Raw genomic sequence first — 24,150 nt, forward strand, 5'->3', positions numbered from 1 at the left:
CAACCAAAGAGCAAGTGAGCAATCTAAGCACATTGATATTAGGCAGCATTTTATTAAGTACCTCCTAAAAAAGAGGAAATGTTTTCTGGTTTCTTGACCAAGCCTCTCAGTACAGATAAACTCCACAAACAATTAAAACTGAATGGCTTAACAACATAACATTCTGTGCATAGTGCTTTGAGATGGTGTAGTGCTCAATATTAGCACATAAAAATATTTGTTAAAGGGCAGGTGTTGGAATTTTGTGAACAAAATATTTCTTATGTTGGCAGTGGGTTTGGGTGTGCAGATCTCTTTGCCTGTTATTTGTATTCTTCGGTAACTATGCCAGATGTTCTGTGCTATATACCTTATAGTATGTCTTTGTATAACACATCAAATATAATAAAATATATGTTCCTAAATTGTGCTTCTCTGTCAACTGTGCAAATATACAATCCAACAGTATGCTATTACGTCACTTTCATATTTCATCAATTCTTGACTGGTCAGGCAATCACTCTGAGATTACTGTTCCCTCTTTCAACAGTTTTTGCAGATATGAGAAACAGACACAGAAACATTTGGGTGGTAAAACACAAACTGTCACAAGGAATAATAATAGATTTATGTCATGTAAAAATATCATCATCTTTTCCCTTGTGTTCGTATAACAAATACCACAATGATGTTAAAAGAGTAAGTTTACCATAAATGCTGACAGGAAACAAATATGAAAGAGAAATACATACATCTCTAGGGGAAATGAATTGCACTGAATTGGCTAGACCTATACTAACTTTCAGACGTATCACGAAAAATCATATAAGGGTTGGACAATTCGTGTGAATATGGTAAACCAGTCTTCATAAAGCAGTGAAACACGGTAAAGAGGGAGATGAATTTAACGCAGTGCGTGACGCTAATGTAGCATATGATTAAGACTCACCTCTCTCCATTCTGTGCTTCATACTGTGTTCAAAAAAGTCAAGCATCTCTTCAGTTAGCTGAAACTCGAATTTATAATCCTCCGTTTCTTCTGCTGTGCATTTATTTTCAGAATTGACAGCAACGGGAACTGTTGGCTTCGCCTTAGGCTTCCTTTTCACATCTTTCTGCGTCACTTTGTCTTTGTCCGAGCTACAGCTAGTCAACTGCACATTATTTTTATTGGAAGAAGATATTTTCGTTATGCAGTCCTTAAGAGCTCTATTTTCTGCCTGCAAAGCTATACATTTTGCCCTCCAATACGCTATATAATGTTTCCCCTGCCATTCAACCGCTCTCTGATAGCTCTGCCAAAACCAATCATTTTCGCAGTATTGACCGGTTTGAAGTAATCTACTTGCATTGTATCTCCTTTTAATTTCCATTCTGCGTTTCTTCAACTTTCTTTTCTGTTTTCTTGACTTGCATTTCTGTTTTGTCTTCCCCACAACACGGACTACTATTTCTGCTCCTGACATTTCTTCGTATTGTTGTCAGGTTTCTCAGCGATTTTTCAATACAATATATCGATATTTTCGCGCGCTCGACTACAGGTCGCTATGTTCGTTCAACGTCAAGACCTGCAATGTAACGTCAAAACTGACGCTGATTTGTTTTTATTCGTGGGTAAACAACCACTAAGATGGAAGACATGTCATCAGTAATTGGAGAAAAAGAAGAAAATCGCGTTGCATAACTTGCATTTCATTAGTAGTGCACAGGTTCTTCAAGAAATAAGAGTAAGTTATGCGTAATTATTTGTACTTTCCTGTATATCAAATAAGGGAAAATGTGTTCGATTTGTGTTCCTTCAATAAATTCTTCCTACTAAATGTTGCTGGAACAAGACAGTTCCGTCACCACTTGGATGGTTTCTACCAGCTGTAATATTTTCCCCATAATTCGTAAGTTATAGGGCTCTCCAATGTTTCTTTTGAGCGTAGCGTGTCAGTAGATGTTTGACACGAAGTTATGTCCCAAAAGAGTTTAATGTCAAAGGCGGAAAATAAGAGCCTTGGTGGCATGAATACGTTAGCGCAATACAGCTTATAGTGCTATAGTCACATGAACATGCAATTTGCTACTGTGAAACTACCGTAAAAGATGCTGGAACATATATTTATATCAGAAATGGGACACATTTTAAAGCTAGAGAATATCTGGTCACAATGAGTGTAAGTACAAAATTCGAACTGGTAGCCTTTGATTTAACATGGCTAGACATCCATAAAAGTTAACTATTCTAGGCATGTACTGCTCATCTAATTGTAATATGGAGTCTCAGCCCCCAAAATTAACATTTAATATGTGGAGATGTCAGCATAAACATATGCTTGATGAAATTAATAATAACCTTGTAAGTATTCTAAGCAGTTTTGGTAGAGCACAAATGGTGAAGTTCAGACATCAGAGTTCACCATCAGTCTTGGACAGGGTAAATTATTGATCCCTCTGATCATTACTGTCAGATAATAACATGAAAGACACACTTGATAAAACCCATGAAACTGCATGCCTACAGAAGGATCTTACCTGAGTGTAACATACTTTTTCTAGGACATTGGCAAATCAAACCTGGGATGCAGTGTATGTGGAGAACAATGTAGGTGTTAAGTTCGCTAAATTCTGTGGGTTGTTTAAATTGATTTTTGAAGCAACATTTACAATAGTAGCCACTTTTGCAGCAAAGGAAAATTGACAGATAATTGTGTTAGAGTGTCCTCCCAAACTCTTAAATATCTCAATGCTTAACATTATGAAAATGCAGAAAGTAAAAGCAAAGTAGTATGGGAGTAGGCCTAACCAAAATAAATACAACCTTCTGAACAAAGCACTGTTTGGTTTCCAGTGTAGGAGAACTATAATATGGCCATCACAATTGTGATACGTGACAGTTGTAATATCTCTTTATATTCGATGAATTATTCTGATATAATTCTACCCTTGAATGATGTTTACTAATTTTCTATCTTCATACTTGCAGAATCCATGCACAAAATAGTTTCATACAATAGCTATGCCATGAGCGCATAATTATTCTTTGTAGTACTCTCTCTGGTAGTTGTTAGAAAAAAAAAAGCTTCAGAGATTGTCTTCGTGCCGATTAGCCTGAGCTTGGTTGGAAGAATTGTAATCTGAATATTGAGATTTATGACAAAAGATAACTGAGACGAACTGTACGATTAAAAGGGAAATATATATGTATTGCTCCTTCATACAAAAGGTGTGTATTTGACATTTGAGAATTAATGATATTCATCGATATATTGCGTAGTTGTTAATCAGAAGGGAACTTCCGAAGGACTGGATACGAACCGGCATTTAATAATCCAAGAGCTCCATTACTTCTTCGGAAGGTTAAACTTCATCAAAGCCAAATATCCGCTTGATCTGAGGTTTCCCGACTGATTATACAACGCTCCCAAAATTACGAGGCATTTTATTTGTACAGATTAGCATACTGCCGCAAAGCACGAGCCTGCAGAGAAGAAGAATCATCGCCTGATTTCATTCTAACAAGTAAAATTTCAGAATCATTTTGAGTGACTGAGCTGTGACTGTGTTTCCTATCATGAATGATTGATTGCTCGAACGAATTGAGAACTACATAGATAGGAGGAAAAATTACACAGTTCTTGACAATGCAAGCTGTGTCACAGACATATTCTTAGACTTGCCCAAGGCTTTTGACACTTACCATAAAATACTGCTAAATGCACCAGAAGCACTAGATACAGTAAAAGTGAGGATCTTGTCTCACCTGAAAAATAGTGTGCAAACTGTAAAGAGAGTTCACACTTGTGCTGATGATAATTTTTAAGTAAAACAGCAGTCAGACAAGAAATATACAAATGTACGTTTTTCTCAGGGTAGTATATTGGGTCCATTTCTGTTCTTCATACGTGTTAGTGACATGAGAAAAACTCTCTTGTTAATGATAGCAACATCATAGTCACTTATAAAAGACCAAAATTCCTATTTGAGAAAGCAGATTAAATCCTGAAGCAGGTTTACAATTGGACAGTGTGTGATAAACTAACATAGAACATAAAGAAAGCAAATAGCATACAGTTAAGCATAAAAAGGGAAAAGAATTCATCATCATCATCATCATCATTTAAGACTGATTATGCCTTTCAGCGTTCAGTCTGGAGCATAGCCCCCTTATAAAATTCCTCCATGATCCCCTATTCAGTGCTACCATTGGTGCCTCTTCTGATGTTAAACCTATTACTTCAAAATCATTCTTAACCGAATCCAGGTACCTTCTCCTTGGTCTGCCCCGACTCCTCCTACCCTCTACTGCCGAACCCATGAGTCTCTTGGGTAACGTTGCTTCTCCCATGCGTGTAACATGACCCCACCATCTAAGCCTGTTTGCTCTGACTGCTACACCTATAGAGTTCATTCCCAGTTTTTCTTTGATTTCCTCATTGTGGACACCCTCCTGCCATTGTTCCCATCTACTAGTACCTGCAATCATCCTAGCTACTGTCATATCCATAACCTCAACCTTGTTGATAAGGTAACCTGAATCCACCCAGCTTTCGCTCCCATACAACAAAGTTGGTCGAAAGATTGAATGGTGCACAGATAACTTAGTCTTGTTACTGACTTCCTTCTTGCAGAAGAGAGTAGATCGTAGCTGAGCGCTCACTGCATTAGCTTTGCTACACCTCGCTTCCAGTTCTTTCACTATGTTGCCATCCTGTGAGAATATGCATCCTAAGTACTTGAAACCGTCCACCTGTTCTAACTTTGTTCCTCCTATTTGGCACTCAATCCGTTTATATTTCTTTCCCACTGTCATTACTTTCGTTTTGGAGATGCTAATCTTCATACCATAGTCCTTACATTTCTGATCTAGCTCTGAAATATTACTTTGCAAACTTTCAATCGAATCTGCCATCACAACTAAGTCATCCGCATATGCAAGACCGCTTATTTTGTGTTCACATATCTTAATCTCACCCAGCCAGCCTATTGTTTTCAACATATGATCCATAAATAATAACAACAGTGGAGACAGGTTGCAGCCTTGCCGTACCCCTGAAACTACTCTGAACCATGAACTCAATTTACCGTCAACTATAACTGCTGCCTGACTATCCATGTAAAGACCTTTAATTGCTTGCAAAAGTTTGCCTCCTATTCCATAATCTCGTAGAACAGACAATAACTTCCTCCTAGGAACCCGGTCATATGACTTTTCTAGATCTATAAAGCATAGATACAATTCCCTGTTCCACTCATAACACTTCTCCATTATTTGCCGTAAGCTAAAGATCTGGTCCTGACAACCTCTAAGAGGCCTAAACCCACACTAATTTTCATCCAATTGGTCCTCAACTAATACTCACACTTTCCTTTCAACAATACCTGAGAAGATTTTACCCACAACGCTGATTAAAGAGATACCTCTGTAGTTGTTACAATCTTTTCTGTTTCCATGTTTAAAGATTTGTGTGATTACTGCTTTTGTCCAGTCTGATGGAACCTGTCCCGACTCCCAGGCCATTTCAATTATCCTGTGTAGCCATTTAAGACTTGATATTCCACTGTATTTGATGAGTTCCGACTTAATTTCATCCACCCCAGCTGCTTTATTGCACTGCAATCTATTGACAATTTTCTCCGCTTCCTCAAATGTGATCCTATTTCCATCATCATTCCTATCCCATTCTACCTCAAAATCTGAAACATTACTGATCGTATTTTCACCTACATTGAGCAATGCTTCAAAATATTCCCTCCATCTGCCCAAGGCATCCACAGGATTCACCAGCAGTTTTCCTGACCTGTCCAAAATATGTCAGGAAAACTGCTGGTGAATCCTGTGGATGCCTTGGGCAGATGGAGGGAAGATTTTGAAGAGTTGCTCAATGTAGGTGAAAATACGATCAGTAATGTTTCAGATTTCGAGTTAGAATGGGATAGGAATGATGATGGAAATAGGATCACATTTGAGGAAGTGAAGAAAATGGTCAAAGAATTCTGTCACATTAATTATGGATGATAAATCTGTATATTGTGTAAAAATGAGAAGTTCTTACTGATGAGTATGTATTGTCTGCTAACACAAAATAACAAAATAAACACATGAATATACTGCAAACATAATTAAATCAGCATTTTATACTCATAGTGCTGTACTCTTGGGGTTCTGTCATACTGTTCCTATATGCACTAAATTCTTAGCTATGGGACTCTTTTCTGGATATCAAAGTCACAGAACAGCACACAGTTTTCAAGCTACAGAAGTTGACCATAAAAATAACAACTAAAAGGTCTAAAAAACACGTACAGTGTATCTTTGTCTTCCACTGGGTGCTGCAGTTGGTAACTGTGGAATGAACATGACAGATTGTCACAGTTTTGTGCTAAAATTTGTTGGCTTTGCCAAGTCGCAACCTAACCACAGCCTCAAGCTTCATTACAGGTCACTGACACCACATCCGGTTTTCTTCCCATTCTCCATATCGAGTACAAATTCAGTCAGCCACCTCCCATCATGCATCATGTAGTTGCCAACTCCAGACAGGCTATTCAAAGCAAATATAATCTGTTTGTAACTTCCACATAATAAATAAATAAATATCTTCAGCAACTACTACCATATACTGCCACTCAATTGGCTCAATTGGCAGTGACCAACTTCAACAAATTGCTAACATCAGCACACAACGCAAGAGCCGCAGACAGTTTAAGAGCACTCTAGCCCAGTATTCTAGAAAGTATCACACAAGCGTGTTGTAAGCATATCCTTTGTTAACTAGCTGCATACTCCCAGTTGTTGTTGTGGTTGTGGTTGTGGTCATCAGTCCAGATATTGGTTTGATGCAGCTCTCCTTGCTGCTCTAATCTGTTCAAGCTTTGTCATATCTCAGTACCAATTGCAACCTATATCCTTCTGAATCTGCTTAGTGTATTCATCTCTTGGTCTCCCTCTACATTCTTCTAGCAAGTTGTCCCACAAATTTCTCTTCTCCCCAATTCTATTCAGTACCTCCTCATTAGTTACATGATCTACCCATCTAATCTTCAGCATTCTTCTGTAGCACTACATTTTGAATGCTTCTGTTCTCAATGTTAACTAATTTCTCTTCTTCAGAAATGCTTTCCTTGCCATTGCCAGTCTACATTTTATATCTTCCCTTCTTTGACCATCATCAGTTATTTTGCTCCCCAAATAGCAAAACTCCTCTACTGTCTCTTTTCCTAATCTAATTTCCTTAGCATCACCTAATTTAATTCGACTACATTCCATTATCCTCCTTTTGCTTTTGTTGATGTTCATCTATTTCCTCTTTTCGAGACACTGTCCATTCCGTTCAACTACTCTTCCAGGTCGTTTGCTGTCTCTGACAGAATTACAATGTCATCGGCAAACGTCAAACTTTTTATTTCTTCTCCATGGATTTTAATTCATACCCCAAATTTTTCTTTTGTTTCCTTTACTGCTTGCTCAACATACAGATTGAATAACATTGGGGATAGGCTACAACCCTGTCTCACTACCTTCCCAACCACTGCTTCCCTTTCATGCCCCTTGACTCTTATAACTGCCATCTGGTGTCTGTACAAATTGTAAAAAGCCTTTCGCTCCCTGTATTTGACCCCTGCCATATTCAGAATTTGAAGGAGAGTATTCCAGTCAACATTGTCAAAAGCTTTCTCTAAGTCTACAAATGCTAGAAACATAGGTTTGCCTTTCCTTAATATATCTTCTAAGATAAGTCATAGGGTCAGTATTGCCTCATATGTTCCAACATTTCTATGGATTGTGAATTGATCTTCTCTGAGGTCGGCTTCTACTAGTTTTTCCATTCATCTGTAAAGAATTTGTGTTAGTATTTTGCAGCCGTGACTAATTAAACTCATAGTTCAGTAATTTTCACATCTGTCAACACTTGCTTTCTTTCGGGTTGGAATTATTATATTCTTCTTGAAGTCTGAGGGAATTTTGCCTGTCTCATACATCTTGCTTTACAGTTGGTAGAGTTTTGTCAGGGCTGGCTGTCCCAAGGCTATCAGTAGTTGTAATGGAATGTTGTCTACTCCCAGTGCTTTTTTCGACTTAGGTCTTTCAGTGCTCTGTCAAACTTTTCACACAGTATCATATCTCCCATTTCGTCTTCATCTACATCCTCTTCCATTTCCATAATATTGCCCTCGAGTACATCACCCTTGTATAGACCCTCTGTATACTCCTTCCACCTTTCTGCTTTCCCTTTGCTTAGTACTGGTTTTCTATCTGAGCTCTTGATATTCGTACAAGTGGTTCTTTTTTCTCCAAAGGTCTCTTTAATTTTCCAGTATCTATCTTACCCCTAGTGATATATGCCTCTACTTCATTAATTTGTCCTCTAGCCATCCCTGCTTAGCTGTTTTGCACTTCCTGTCAATCTCATTTTTGAGACGTTTGTATTCCTTTTTGCGTGCTTCACGTACTGCATTTTTATATTTTCTCCTTTCATCAATTAAATTCAGTATTTCTTCTGTTACCCAAGGATTTCTACTAGCCCTCGTCTTTTTACCTACTTGATCCTCTGCTGCCTTCATTATTTCATCTCTCAAAGCTACTCATTCTTCTTCTACAGTATTTCTTTCTCTCATTCTTGTGAATCATTCCCCAATGCTCTCCATGAAACTCCACCGAGCGTGGTGGCGTAGTGGTTAGCACACTGGACTCGCATTCGGGAGGCCGACGGTTCAATCCCGTCTCCGGCCATCCTTATTTAGGTTTTCCGTGATTTCCCTAAATCGCTTCAGGCAAATGCCGGGATGGTTCCTTTGAAAGGGCACGGCCGATTTCCTTCCCCATCCTTCCCTCACCCGAGCTTGCACTCCGTCTCTAATGACCTCGTTGTCGATGGGACGTTAAACACTAATCTCCTCTCCGTGAAACTCTCTATAACCTCTGGTTCTTTCAGTTTATCCAGGTCCCATCTCCTTAAAATCCCACCTTTTTGCACTTTCTTCAGTTTTAATCTACAGTTCATAACCAATAAATTGTGGTCAAAGTTCTCATCTGCCCCTGGAAATGTCTTACAATTAAAAACCTGGTTCCTAAATCTCTGTTATATAATCTATCTGAAACCTTCTAGTATCTCCAGGCCTCATCCATGTATACAACCTTCTTTCATGATTCTTGAGCCAAGTGTTAGTTCTGATTAAGTTATGCTCTGTGCAAAATTCTACCAGGTGGCTTCCTCTTTCATTCCTAACCCCCATTCCATATTCACCTACTACTTTTCCTTCTCTTCCCTTTCCTAGTATTGAATTCCAGTCACCCATGACAACTAAATTTTCATCTCCCTTCACTATCTGAATAATTTCTTTTATCTCATCATACATTTCATCAATCTCTTCATCATCCGCGGAGCTAGTTGGCATATAAACTTATACTACTGTGTTAGGCATGGACTTCATGTCTATCTTAGCTACAGTAATGCGTTCACTGAGCTGATTGTAGTAGCTTACCCACACTCCTATTTTTTTATTCATTATTAAACTTACACCTGCATTATCCCTATTTGATTTTGTATTTATAACCCTGTATTCACCTGACCAGAAGTCTTGTTCCTCCTACCATCAAACTTCAGTAATTCCCTCTATATCTAACTTTAACTTATCCATTTCCCTTTTTAAATTTTGTAACCTTCCTGCCTGATTAAGGGATCTGTCATTCCACGCTCCAATACATAGAACGCCAGTTTTCTTTCTCCTGATAATGACGCCGCCCTGAGTAGTCCCCGCCCAGACTCCGGAATATTTTACTCAAGAGGACAGCATCATAATTTAACCATACAGTAAAGCTGCATGCCCTCGAGCAAAATTACAGCTGTAGTTTCCCCTTGCTTTCAGTCGTTCGCAATACCATCACAGCAAGGCCATTTTGGTTGATGTTACAAGGCCAGATCACGCATTAGTCCGGACTGTTGCCCTGCAACTACTTAAAAACGCTGCTGCTGCTCTTCAGGAACCACATGTTTGTCTGGCCTCTCTACAGATACCCCTTCATTGTGGTTGCACCTACAGTATGGCTATCTGTATTGCTGAGGCACGCAAGCCTCCCCATCATCGGCAAGGTCCATGGTTCATGGGGTGGATTTTCCCAGTATCCTCCAAATAACACAAAGTCTGTCTCCTATTTTACCTATGATTGAGCCCATATGACCATTCTACATCAAATTCCCACAATCATCTAGGTATCTGTATGAGTTGTTAATGCTTTTTGAGTAAGGCAGATGACTCACCAATAAGCAGAAGTGCGCACACATTATGATGTTAGCAGTTCATTTTGGTAGCCAATGAGTGTTGCTGATTGTAATGACTTTGTAGCTGATTAAATTTATTTTCAATATGGAGAGTGGTTAGAAAACTATATGTGCTGATAGAATGACCTATATTGTAGCCCAAGTCCTGGATTAGTGTAAAATATGACAAATTGGTAGTGAGTTGGCGCAAACTAACGAAAGTAAATTGGCAATAAACCTGGATCTGCAGACTTGTAGCAAAGCCCAAGGCTGAGTTTGGGTTGGTATATTTTGGTTGTGACTTGGTGACACCAATGAATCTCAACACGATAATATGATTGCCATTATAAATTAATTTGTAATGTACATTCATCATTGCAATAACCTACTTGTATATCTTATTTCAAATTTTGCTGAAAATTCTGTGAAGTGATTAAGTTCCGACCCAATAGAACAAAATGCCAGCTATCTTTATTTACAAACCTTAGGAAATTATTAACAAGCATTTTGATTGACTATGAACAACCAACCCACTATTTGTTCTATTCAGTTCTTACCATTCTTCATAGAAGTTGCTACCAACATTAGCATGCAATGCAACAGCCACAGACCTCTAAGTGCACAAGTGCACTTTTACCAAATGTTGATTGCATTTATGAGACATACCAGAGAAAGCTGAATATGTACAAAAAATGATAGTATGAATGGTCATAGGTTTTTAGCCATAAGAGAGTGTCACAAACATGCTGAAATACGACAGTTGGCAGATGTTTGAGAATAGATGTCACATACAATAAAAATATAATTAGAAAGTCTTAAGAAATGGTATTAAGTGAGGAATCTAGGAATATACTCTGACTCCTACAATTGTTCCAGTAAGGACTAGAAGACAAGATTATACTTATTACATCACACGCAGAAATGGTGAAGCAGTCTTTCTTCCCAAGTTCCATAAGTGAATGGAATAGGAAGAAGCCCAAATACACTGTAAAGTGGCAAGTACCTTTCACTACTCTCTTGACAAAATGGATGTAAATGTATATTTAGATGTGAGGGTTGGTTTGGGTTGTTAGGGGGAGTCTCATCAGATTAGGGAAGGAAGTTGGACGTGCCCTTATCATAGGAACCGTCCTGGCATTTGCCTGGAGCGATTTAGGAAAATCACTGAAAACCTAAATCAGGATGACCGGACACGGGATTGAACCTTCATCCTCCGGAATGCGAGTCCAGTGTGCTAACCAGTGCATCACCTCACTCGGTACTTAGATGTGAGTTCAGTGGAATATTAGTGGATATTAACTTGCATTAGCTTGCAGTCTTTGCAGTGTTTTGAAGTAATATTGAGTGTACTTTGGAGTGGAGCTACCATCACTGTTTCTATCTCCACATCTCTAGACTTAGTGTTACTTTCAGGTGCCTCAGAATCTTTTATTGTGCTTTTAACTGTTAAAACAACGTAAATCCAAAACTTCATTCCTGTTTTTCAGTCCATTTTATTACTCTCCATGACTTCTGCAGTGGAGTCTTTTCCCTATAAGCAAGTCCAAATTAGCATTGAGATACTGACCTTTGAAACTATACAACAGCTCCAGACCCTTTGTCAAATCAGTTTTCATGGCTGTCTTCATGAAAATCTGAGAATTGTCTGTATGACACTTCTATTGTGACAGGTGGGAATATGAGCTTTCAGACAGTATTGTTTGTGCAGTAATTATCAATTTTTTATGTGCTTAACTGATTGGTAAATACAGGTTGTCTCCCTTATTTTATTTTAGCGTTATTTGAAACCATTCAATTGATAGTCCAGTTTTAATGCTAAACCACAAATCTTACATTGTATGAAAATGATTGATTGCTGATTGCTGTTCACTATATATGCACCTTATGTTTCAAGCAGTTAAAAAAATAACATTTTTACTATTTTTATTATTAGACTGCAAAGTTAGACAAAACAATTCTTGATTTATAAAACTGAACTGACCTTTAAAGTTCCTGAAAATCATTATTTGAACTTTCTTCTTATTCATCCTCTTTGTCATCATCATTGTCCTCTTCATATATAAGACAGTCTTTACTGTCAATGAGAGCGTTGTTTATGCCATACTTCTTGAAGGATTTAGTAATGATGTCTTCTCTTACTCTAGACCACAACTGTTTTATCCACTGACACATTCATTTGATTGTAGGTCGCTTTAAAGCTCCCTTCAGTGTGAAATCATGTTGGATTTCATCCATCATCCATTTGTGCCATTCCTCCCTCATGTACACTTTAAATGCTTTATTTATCAAGACATCAAGAGGTTGCAGTTGTGAAATAAGTCCTCCCTGAATAACAGCTAGCTCTGTATTTTGATGTCTCAATTTCTCTTTCACAGAATTTTTCAAATGATTACTAAACTGATCTAGCACAAGAAAAGAACTCTTCTTCAATAAAGCATCTTTCCTTCTCTCCCACTCTTTGTTAATCCACAATTTCCTACCACCCTCGTACATCCAATAATTGTCAGTTACCTGGCAGTATTTAGAAAGGTTTTGACATTATTTTGCACTTGAAAATGATAACTGGATTTAGTACCATCAGCACAACATGAAAGGACAACAGTGTAGTGCTTTTTTTATGTCCAATTTTTTTTTTAAAGTTATAGTTTTACCACCTTTCATGGCAACAGTTCTGTTACTCGGCACATCAAATGTCAGTGGAGTTTGCCCATATTTTCTATATTGCTTAGCTCCAGGCTGGTTTTCTTTCAAGGTTGAATAGCAAAGTGATGGAAAGATAATATTGTCTTTTCATACTCTTGTGGCATTTTCTGATATACTTTGGTTCTGTTTCACATGCTAGGTCTATGATGCTTCATAAACTTTAGCACTAACCAACTCTACCCTTAAAGTCTGTTAAGTTACAGTGTAGTGCTAGCTTAAAAATGTGTATTTGAATCACTTTTGTACTAATTCCAGTCCCATTTTGATGGTGTCCTTGAACCTATTTCAGTATGTTCTCTTCTAGTTTTGGTCAGTATGCATTCAGTCCTCTATTTTTTTCTTTTGGTGGAGGGCCGAAATGCCACTTGGCTGCTCTGTTTCTGTAGTAACACCGTTCACGTTTACGTCGAACTTCACTTAGCGTAGACCGGGACTGTGTCCTAGGCATGCCTGATGTTAACTGACTTGGCACGGCCCGTGCTTCCGGAGTTGTTGTTGTTGTTGTTGTTGTTGTTGTTATTGTTATTATGCCGGCAGAGGTCGCGTCCGAATTCTTGCGTGCCCTCTGGTGGACGGGACTCTACTTGCGGCAACTACCGTCCGTGATGCGCCACGCCAGTGTGCGCCTCCCGTGATCTTTCTGGTGGCTACTGCACTCCTCCTCCTTCGGGTGGTGAAGCCACTGTGATCCACTGCGTTGGAAGGTGGAGCGTCGGGCAGGAGCGATGACCTCCACATCCATTGGAAGGCCGGAGTCAAGGGGATCTGCCAACCCTCGAGCCGGAACCTTCAAATACGGCTGGAAGTGACCCACACGAAGAGGCCCCCGTCGTCCCACAACTGGAGCCTGGGACAGAACGGGCGACAAGCTGTCGAACTCCGGATCCTGTTCCACCTTGGGAGGGGCAAGACCCAGTGGCGGGGACGATGGGGAAGGGACGACCACAGGTGAACCAGCCTCCTGAGAAACCGGGCCTGCTAGGGGGGCCGGCTCTCGCTGGGGCATCTCAAATGATGGCGATGCCGGTGCTGGAGCTACTGGAGGCTGCCAAGGCTGAGAACCATCGCAGTGCGGCAGAGTCACAGCGGGGAGAGGAGGTAACGTCCCCTGCAAAACCAACACAGGTGCCGGCAGTGGGGAAGCCGGTGTCCGAGAGGTCGGAGGGTGGGTGCCCGAACGTGGACGTAGCTGATTTTGGTGACGACGTACCACCCGGTCCCCCGCCTGCAAGGTATAGAGCCAGCAGCCATTTCGGCACAGGACCACTGCTGGTATCAAACGTGGATTGCGACCAAACCCACGGGCCCAGACCGACATACCCCGTGGAAAGCCAGGTACTCCGTTTTGTGAAGACTGGCGAGGACCATGCCGGAGGAGGTGCAGCAGAGTCCTAGGTTGACGCCCATGGAGGAGCTCTGCGGGGCTGCCTTCTCCCATTGGTGTGGTCCGGTATGCCGTCAAGAAAAACGTCAATGCTTCCTCCGCAGGAAATTCGTGCACATACTTTTTCATCTGCATTTTAAATGTGCGCACCATGCGCTCGGCTTCCCCATTCGATTGTGGATGGAAGGGGGGAGAGCAAACGTGCCGAATACCGTAGCGCCTACAAAAATCCTGGAAGGTCTGTGAAATAAACTGCGGTCCATTGTCCGAGACCAGGGTGATTGGCAGACCTTCCACAGAAAAGATTTTTGCTAGTGCCTGTATTGCAACTTCTGAAGTGGTTGAGGAGCAGCGAACCACATATGGGAATCGGGAATAAGCATCAATGACAATGAGCCAAAAGCCATTGAGAAACGGGCCCGCAAAATCGATGTGAACACGTTCCCATGCTTGGGTTGCCGGCGGCCATGAAGAGAACGCTGCCCTGGGAGATGCTTGTTGGCTCGCACACTGGGAACAAGTGGCTACCAAGTGCTCAATTTCTCTGTCAATACCGGGCCAGTACACATGTCTGCGAGCCAAGGTTTTAGTACGGGAAACACACCAGTGCCCCGCATGTAATAACGTGAGGACCTCCCTTCGTAAACTTGCAGGAACAACCACGCGAGGAGCTGTATCTCGGTAGCCAGGAGGAGAACTCCTTCCAAGACCGAGAGGCGGTCTCGTAGAAGAAAATAATTCCGAAGAGGTTCCGAGACCCGGCCCGGAGGGCGGGATGACCACCCCTGCTGAATGAGGCGAACTACTTGCCGGAGAACAGCTGCCGTTTCCCTGGCGACTCGAGAACTAGTGATCGGGAAGCCATCAACTGCTTGGCGGGATGCCACATCCAAATGAAAACACATAATCTCCTCTCGTTCGAACGTAGGATCCGGGCCCACCGGAAGACGGGAAAGAGCGTTGGCGTTGGTATGCTGTCCTGTAGGGTGAAAATGAATGTCATAATGGTACTTAGAGAGGAACAAGGCCCAGCGCTGTAGTCTGTGGGCCGCCCTATCCGGAATCTGAGAGGCGGGGCCAAATAACGATATTAATGGCTTATGGTCAGTGATTAACTGAAACTTTGTGCCATACAAGAAAGGGTGAAACTTGGTAACAGTGTAGACAATGGCCAAAGCCTCTTTTTCCGCCTGGGAGTAATGGGCCTGTGCGGGACTAAGCATTTTAGACGCAAACGCCAGTGGTTGCTCGGAACCATCTGCGTTGCGATGGGCCAGTACCGCCCCCACCCCATACTGCGAAGCATCTGTAGCCGGGACCAACGGCTTATGGGGATCAAAAGTAGCCAAACAAGGGGCAGACGTGAGGAGGCCCTTCAACGAGGTGAACGCTCGCTCGCATGCAGGTGACCAATCAAAAGGAACACCCTTGAGCAGAAGGCAGTACAGGGGGTGGCCTATAGTGGAAGCCCTGGGAATGAACCGGTGGTAATAGGCTATCTTGCCTAAAAAAGCTTGTAACTCTTTCAGCGAAGCGGGCCGAGGAAGGTTGACAATACCTTGGACCAAACTTCCTAGTGGCTGGATGCCGTGCCGAGAGATGGTGTAGCCCACATACTCAATGGACGGTTGGAAGAAGGTTGACTTATGCAGGTTGCAACGCAAGCCCACAGACCTGAATTTGAGAAAGAGGGTGCGAAGGTTGTGCAAGTGTTCCTTCGTGCTGCGGCCTGTGACAATTATGTCATCCAGGTAATTAATACAATGAGGGATTGTCGACGTGACATGCTGAAGATAATGCTGGAATATCGCCGGGGCACTGGATATTCCAAAGGCCAACCGCTGGTATTGGTAAAGGCCAAACGAGGTGTTGACGACCGCCAGCCATTTGGAGTCCTCATCAAGTGGTATCTGATGATAAGCCTCCGACAGATCGATTTTCGAAAAATATTGCCCCCCCGCCACGGCGGAGAACAATTCATCAGCAGGAGGCAAGGGATAGGTGTCCACCACCAATTGGGAATTAATGGTGGCCTTGAAATCGCCACAAAGACGTAATTTTCCCGAGGGCTTCCTTACAATAACGAGGGGCAAAGCCCACTCACTGGAAGAAATTGGAAGAACGACCCCTAGGGCTGTCAGCCGGTCTAGCTCTTCCTTTACCTGAGGGCGGAGAGCCAAGGGGATCTGTCTCGCACGTAGAAAACGCGGGCGAGCCGAAGCCTTCAACGTTAAGTGAGCTTTAAATCTGAAACACGCCCCAGGCCCTCCTCAAAAATATCTGGAAAGTCTGAGATCAAAGATTCCAATGATTGATAGGGAACATCTTCGGAGACCAACTGTATGGTGTCAGCGATAGAAAAACCGAAAGCTTGAAAGGCATCCAGGCCAAAAAGGTTAGCGGAGCTCGCATCACTGACAACAATAAGAGTAACAGCCTGAGTGACTGATTTGTAAGTCACGTCAGTAGTGAATTGACCCAGTAGGGGAATGAACTGTTTACCATAACCGCGTAGACGCCAGTAAACTGGCGCCAACGGGGGCGATCCAAGTTCGGAATAAGTTTGTGCATTCAACAACGAAACTGCCGCGCCCGTATCTACTTGCAGTTGTAACCGGCGCGACCGAACCGATACCTTGATAAAAAGTTTGCGTGCCGATGCGTCGGGAGCCTGGCCCGATGAAACTTCCTGAATGTCAACGTCCATGTCCTCTGTACCTGCTTCCTTCGATTCTTTTGAGGCTGAGCGGCAAACTTTAGCAATGTGACCTTTTTTATTACATTTGCCACAAACGGCCCAACGCTGAGGGCACTCTGACCGATCATGATGTATATAGCACGACGCACAGGACGGCAACAGGGGCCGGCGGCCGGAATTCTGTTTACGCGCCATGCGGGAGCGGCCGTAACAGCCGGATTGTACGGCTTGCACGTCGTCCACCCCAGACACAGTGGATGCGGCCGCGCCGCCCTGAACCGCCGCGACGTCGCACCACGCTTCCAGCTGTTGACCTGCTGTGTGAGAGACTTCATATGATTGAGCAATGGACAGGACTTCCTCGAGGGAAGGGTCTTCTAACTGCAGGGCCCGTTGCCGCACCTCCCTATCGGGGGACGAACGAACAATGACGTCGCGTACCATAACGTGGGCAATCGGCTCTCGCGACTGCTCTGTAACAAAATGACACTTGCGACTAAGACCGTGCAGGGTAGCGGCCCAGGCCCGGTAAGACTGATGGGGCTGTTTCTTGCATTGATATAACTCGACCCTAGCTGCCACAGCATGCGTGCGGCGGCGATAATATGAAGATAGCAATGAACACAATGCGTCAAAAGACAAGGACGAGGGTTCCTGCAACGGCGCTAGCTGCCGCAAAACTTGATACAGCGAGGGAGATATCCAAGACAAGAAGAGAGCACGACATACCTCTGCATCGGCAACATGAAACACCTGGAAATGCTGCCGAAGGCGATGTTCATATGCGTCCCAATCCTCCGCCGTCTCGTCATACGGGGGAAAGGGAGGAGGGAACGGCGCTGGAGCAGACAGCGTGGAGAGCAACGCCGGAAGCACTTGTTTCATGGTGGCCGTGAGCTCCGTCTGCTGCACAACCAAAACCCGCACCAAATCCTCCATGCCGTGGAGAAGCTGCGAAACCAGAACAACGATGCAACACGCGAAAGAACGACCCTACTCGTCGCCAATTGTGTAGTAACACTGTTCACGTTTACTTCGCATTTCACTTAGCATAGACCAGGACTGTGTCCTAGGCATGCCCGATGTTAACTGACTGGCCACGGCCCGTGCTGCCGGAGTTGTTGTTGTTGTTGTTGTTGTTGTTGTTATTATGCCGGCAGAGGTCGCATCCGAATTCTTGCGTGCCCTCTGGTGGACGGGACTCTACTTGCGGCAACTACCGTCCGTGACGCGCCGTGCCAATGTGCGCCTCCCGCGATCTTTCTGGTGGCTACTGCAGTTTCCATATTCTTTTGCATATGCTAATACTTTCAATTTATAGCCAGGATCATATAAATACCTTTCATTTTTCCATTACAAAACAAGTTATAACAATAATAATTTACTCTAACCAATAACACAAGTCACTTTCAATAACAGTTCCCTGGCACCATAGACTGCAATGACACATCATAGGCTAGACAGTGTTCTGCGTTTGTGATGGTGGGGTGGGAGGGAGACAGTGTTAGCAAACTTGCGAATCCTCACAATTCGTGTTCGTTGCATTGGTGCACTGCTGCTGACAGTTGAATCCAATGTTGCCAGATAGGAATAGGTTTCCTGCAGCATCAAATATATGGCCATTTTAGGACTTGCCGGAATTTTAAATCAAATACTGGACATTTTCATATTAATTTCGAGTATAAGATGCACCTGAATTTTGGAGGCAATTTGTCAAAGTAAAAAGTGCACCTTGCTGTTCATAAAATATGATAATGGTGAATTTGAGTTGCAGACAGGCATAACAGTAAGACTTCTAAACACATACACTATGTGATCAAAGGTATCCAAACACCTGGCTGAAAATGACTTAAAAGTTTGTGGCGCCCTGCATCAGTAATGCTGAAATTCAGTGTGGTGTTGGCCCACCCTTAGCCTTGATGACAGCTTCCACTCTCACAGGCGTATGTTCAATCCGGTGCTGGAAGGTTTCTTGGGGAATGGCAGCCCATTCTTCACGGAGTGCTGCACTGAGGAGAGGTAATGATGTCGGTCGGTGAGGCCTGGCACGAAGTCGGCGTTCAAAAACACACCAAAGGTGTTCTGTAGGCTTCAGGTCAGGACTCTGTGCAGGCCAGTCCATTACAGGGATGTGATTGTCGTGTACCCCTCTGCCACAGGCCGTGCATTATGAACAGGTGCTCAATCGCATTGAAAGATGCAGTCGCCATCCCGGAATTGCTCTACAACAATGGGAAGCAAGGAAGTGCTTGAAACATCAATGTAGGCCTGTGCTGTGATAGTGCCATGCAAAACAACAAGCCCCCTCCATGAACAACACAACCACATCATAACACCACCACCTCCAAATTTTACTGTTGGCACTACACATGCTGGCAGATGATGTTCACCAGGTATTGTGTGATGGTCTGAATAGATGTCTGCCTGTTAGACATTATGACCCTCTTCAACTGTCCGTGATCTCTGTCAGTCAACAGACGAGGTCGGCCCGTACACTTTTGTGCCATACATGTCCCATCACGTTTCCGCTTCACTATCACATCGGAAACAGTGGACCTATGGATGTTTAGGAGTGTCGAAATCTCGCGTACAGATGTATGTCACAAGTGACACAAAAATCTCGCGTACAGATTTATGACACAAGTGACACAGAAATCTCGCGTACAGACGTATGACACAAGTGACACCCAATCACCTGACCACGTTCAAAGTCTGTGAGTTCCACAGAGTGCCCCTTCTGCTCTCTCACGATATCTAATAATTACTGAGGGCGCTGATATGGAGTACCTGGCAGTAGGTGGTAGTACAATGCACCTAATATGAAAAATGTAGGTTTTTGGGGTTATCTCGATCACATAGTGTAAGCTTTTGGCCAGAAGGCCATCTTCCAAAATAGATAGCATACACCTACACACATTCACATAAATGCTATTCACACACACACGTGACCACTATCTCTAGCTGCCAGGGCCAGACTTCGAGCAAGTGCGCATAATGAGAGAAGAAATCTGGCTGGGAAGGGTAAGCAGGAGGTGGGGGCAGGGAGTGGTGGTGGGAGGGGGGGAGCAGGCTATGAGTGGAGGACTGTAAAGTGCTGTTTGTGTCAGCTTGAAAGTATTGCCGCCATTTACATTTCTTTCTATCAAAAATCAAGTACACATGCTTTCTCAGTCTTTTTAAATGTAATCTTGTTGATTCGAGCATACTGTTTACATCATCCTAACTGCAACACTACATTCAGCAAAAATGACATTGTTGACATGGAAAATGTATTATTTCCCTCCAGTAGCCATACTTCTTTCTGAAAAATTCTTTATATCTCCCTTTACTCGTGAATTTCCTGAAGCCTAGTTGGTTTTGTCGCAATACCAGTACTGACAATTTGTTAATTGCCTTACCCAATGGAGTACTCATGTGTGTGTAGTTTCTTCTTCTTTTTATTCTTCTACTTCTTCTTACATGTGCCATGCCCTATCTCTCAGTTGTGGATCACTAATGATATGAGGGGTATAAAAAAATAATTAAAAAAAAAAGACACATTGCTTTGGGTGGAGTTAGTGTATGTTATACATGCTGCTAGCCGCATATAGTGCGGCTCATTGCCAGTTTTGTGCCACCTGTGTTGTCAGCATAGCTTGTTCTGGTCATCTGCAGTGATTGTTTTTGCTGGTGCTGTTTTGTTCTTGCATCATTTTTTTTTATGATGACAAGTTTAAATGAACAACATGCAGCTGTGAAATTTTGTTTTCTTTTGGTGAAAATGCTGCTGAAATTGTTGAAATATTGTAAGCAGCTAACCAAGATTACACTATGGGAAAAATCTCAAGTAGAGTATGAGTGGTTTGCTTGATTTAAAAATGGTGGTATGTCAATTGATGACAAGCATTGTGGATGTCTATCAGCTGCCTGAATCAGTGAAAATACTGAAAAAATTCGAGAGCTTGTGCTCACAGACCATCAACAGACAATTGATCAACTGTTGAAGATTAGTAGGTTATCTCGGAGCTCAGTTCAGTGAATTTTAATGGAAGATTTGAGAATGAAAATGATTGCTGCCAAGTTTGTTTCTTGGCTTCTGACTGACAATCAAAAGGCACGTCGAGTTGAAACATGTCATGCTTTGAAACAACAGTTTGAAAGAGATCAATATTTTCCCATGAAAGGTCATTACTGATGATGAGTCATGGTGCCAAAAACAGTCAAGCCAATGGAAGATGTCATAATCACCCCATCAAAAAAAAGTGTCGTCAAGTCAAATCAAACATCAAAACAATGCTGATTTGCTTTTTTGATGCCAAGGGTGTAGTTCATTCAGAGCTTGTTCCCCCAGGTCAGGCTGTCAATCAAACCTTTTATTTTGAAGTTTTAAGAAGATTGTGCAACAGTGTTCATCAAAAAAGACCCAGTTTGTGACAGACCGGAGACTGGATCTTCGATCACAAAAACACACCCGCACACACAGCAATCTCTGTTAGACAGTTTTCGGCTAAAAATGGCATGGTCCTTTTGCCCCATGCCCCAAGCACCTTGCTTACCTCCCCTGGCTCTGTGCAACTTTTTCTCATTTCCATGCATGAAAAGAGGCATAAAAGGACACCGATTTGATAGCTTTGAAGAAGTCAAGAAAGAATGAGGGAGGAGCTGTCAGCCATTTCCAAAGGTGACTGCAAAACGTGGTATGAACAGTGGAAGCACCAGTGGGACAAATGTATTAGTTATAATTTTTCTGCTTGCCGTTGGGTGATTATCAGTTTTACCCCTGAAAGTTTTCTACTTTTAACTGTGTCTTCCAGCAGCACTTAGAATTTCACCTCATGAAGGTAAATACTGTTTAGCTGTTATAACCTCCTGGAGATAGACGCTGTTCAGCCCTTCCATCTCCTTAATTTAGCAGTTTTGCCATTGCCCCAAATTCAGTTAAAGTGAACTTCTAAGTGCCTTGCTTGTATTGCATATGGAAGTGACATTTTTGTCTAATGTGTTATTTAGCAAATAAAAAGGTATTCATGTTATTTTATCTAAGCTTCACCTCTCTGTTTTGCTGTGTAAAGGAACCCTTTGTTCTGAAATCTGCTGAATGTGGGAGTTTTGATCTGCTACCATCTATAACAAATTTGTCTCCTGCATTATTTACTTTTAATTTCTGCATGCTGTTAGGGTAGATATACATCTTACTTAAGTCACATATACATCTTACAGTTAACAGGATCTATCTGAGTTAGATGATCTGTCAGTTTTTAGATAATAGAAGGAAATGAAGGATGCACATATTAAGATGCACTTTTAACTGAATGATTCATTAGACAATTAAGCTGTTGTAGTGCTTGAAATATTATTTTGTTGTGATTCAGTGTCTGATTTCGTTTTCTTTTTTAGGTTGCCTGTACACGTTGTTGGAGAGTTGACAAGGCATTGTACACTCTAGCTCCAAGAAACAGCAGTACAGCTCTTTGAAATGAATACTTCTTGCAAGAATAACATTGTTTCTAATCCCTGCAATGCTAAAAGGGTGCCACCCGAGGAATTCAAAGCAGGTATTTTATTCCAAGCATTGGAATTTGCCATGCAGGATGACACGGACAATTTAATTGAAAAGGCTAGGGGTGTTTTCGCTTGCAAAGTAAGGAATGGACCTGGTGGTGCTGAAGGATACTGGGTTGTTGATGCAAGAACAGGAAAAGGAAAAATTGAATATTTTGGTAAAACTAAGCCAGATCTCATTTTTACCATCAATGATGAGGATGTCCCAGACTTGATGACAGGAAAACTAGATGCACAACGAGCATTTTTCCAGGGAAAAATCAAACTGCAAGGAAACATGGGGTTGGCAATGAGACTTCTTGATGTGCAAAGAAGAGCTAAAGGGCGTATTGAAGAATTCAGGTCAAAACTGTGATTCAGTCGGGGAAATTGTTGCCAATATGTACTCTTACTATTGTCTGTTGTTCTAAGAAACTTCCCTCAGGTGTTTGCCAGTCATAATTATAATGTTCTTTGTTGCTATAAGAAGCTTTCTGAGTTGTCAATTTCAGGTTATGGAAATACGTATGTTTACTTTTATACAGTGGTTTCTTTTATATATATTTAAATACAAAATTGTTTCTTGAGGTACTTGACTAAATAATATTTGTAATAAAAGCTCTTTGTAAACATTATTTACAGATTATGATTAATAATTTGTTTACCTTGTTTTTACCTGTTAAGTACATCATTAACTATATCTAAAGAGAAAGTGAGGCAAACCGTACGACATCCCCAAATTACCATCTCTCCCCCATGATTCCTGCCATTGACTTCATCCCTACTGTATAGTGCAGACCTTTTGTACACTCGTTTATGCCCACCCATCCACACACGCACTCTAACATGCTCAAGCCCAGGTATGCCTCAGCATCCCATTCCCTCCCCTCCCTTCCCTCCCCCCCCCTCCTGTCTTCCCTTGAAAAATATATGTTACAGGCTCAGAGAACTGTGAAACCACTAATTATATTTAGCAGCTGACATGCTGTGTGCATAGCCCATCTCCATTTAGGTTCTGAGAGAACTCCCCCCTCCCAGCCCAACGTCTGCCGACTGTTTTCTCCATGAAGAAAGAACTTGTAGTTCCAGAATCTAGGGCTGCTGTCATTATTTACTTTTGTTTTGGATGCATTGAGTTCTCAAGGGTAAGTACCGATGAGCCCAACTGAGTGAAGGTAAGTACCGACCAGCCCATCTCTCTCACCCCCTCCCCTTTCCCCATCTCTCCTTTCCCACCTCTCCCCTATCTGCCCTCTACCCCTCTCCTCCGTCTCCCCCCTCTCCTCCATCTCCCCCCTCTCCTCCGTCTCCCCCCTCTCCTCCATCTCCCCCCTCTCCTCCGTCTCCCCCCTCTCCTCCGTCCCCCCCCTCCTCCGTCGCCCCCTCTCCTCCATGTCCCCCCTCTCCTCCATGTCCCCCCTCTCCTCGTGTCTCCCCCTCCGCTGTCCCCCCTTTTCCCCTGACTCCCCCTTCTCTCCCCCTCTCACTCTCCCACCCCTCCCTCTCTCTCTCTCGTCCCCCTCTCTCTACTCCCCCCTCTCTCTACTCCCCCCTCTCTCTACTCCCCCCTCTCTCTCTCTACTCCCCCCTCTCTCTCTACTCCCCACTCCCTCCCTCCC

The 24,150-nt window shown here is 42.6% G+C and overlaps 1 protein-coding gene and 1 long non-coding RNA gene across 3 annotated transcripts in view; one reads left to right on the forward strand and one right to left on the reverse strand.

Annotated features, from left to right (window-relative positions):
* The window catches only part of LOC126416772 (gem-associated protein 8-like), a 58,243-nt gene extending 56,672 nt beyond the window's left edge, over positions 1–1,571 (reverse strand). Inside the window, exon 1 of the mRNA XM_050084629.1 lies at positions 929–1,571. Within this exon, the coding sequence (XP_049940586.1) occupies positions 929–1,445 (517 nt within the window). The 5' untranslated portion in view covers positions 1,446–1,571. The remainder of the gene's footprint in view (positions 1–928) is intronic.
* LOC126416775 (uncharacterized) lies at positions 1,571–23,596 on the forward strand. Of its 2 annotated transcripts, XR_007575526.1 has the most exons (3): positions 1,571–1,706; positions 22,388–22,976; positions 23,529–23,596. It is a non-coding gene; the product is annotated as an uncharacterized LOC126416775 (long non-coding RNA). The 2 variants fall into 2 exon arrangements; XR_007575525.1 differs by lacking the exon at positions 23,529–23,596 and having other exon boundaries at positions 22,388–23,166.
* Positions 23,597–24,150: the final 554 nt, after the last annotated feature.

The sequence above is a fragment of the Schistocerca serialis genome, chromosome 8 (genome assembly GCF_023864345.2).
Source record: "Schistocerca serialis cubense isolate TAMUIC-IGC-003099 chromosome 8, iqSchSeri2.2, whole genome shotgun sequence".
NCBI lineage: Eukaryota > Metazoa > Arthropoda > Insecta > Orthoptera > Acrididae > Schistocerca > Schistocerca serialis.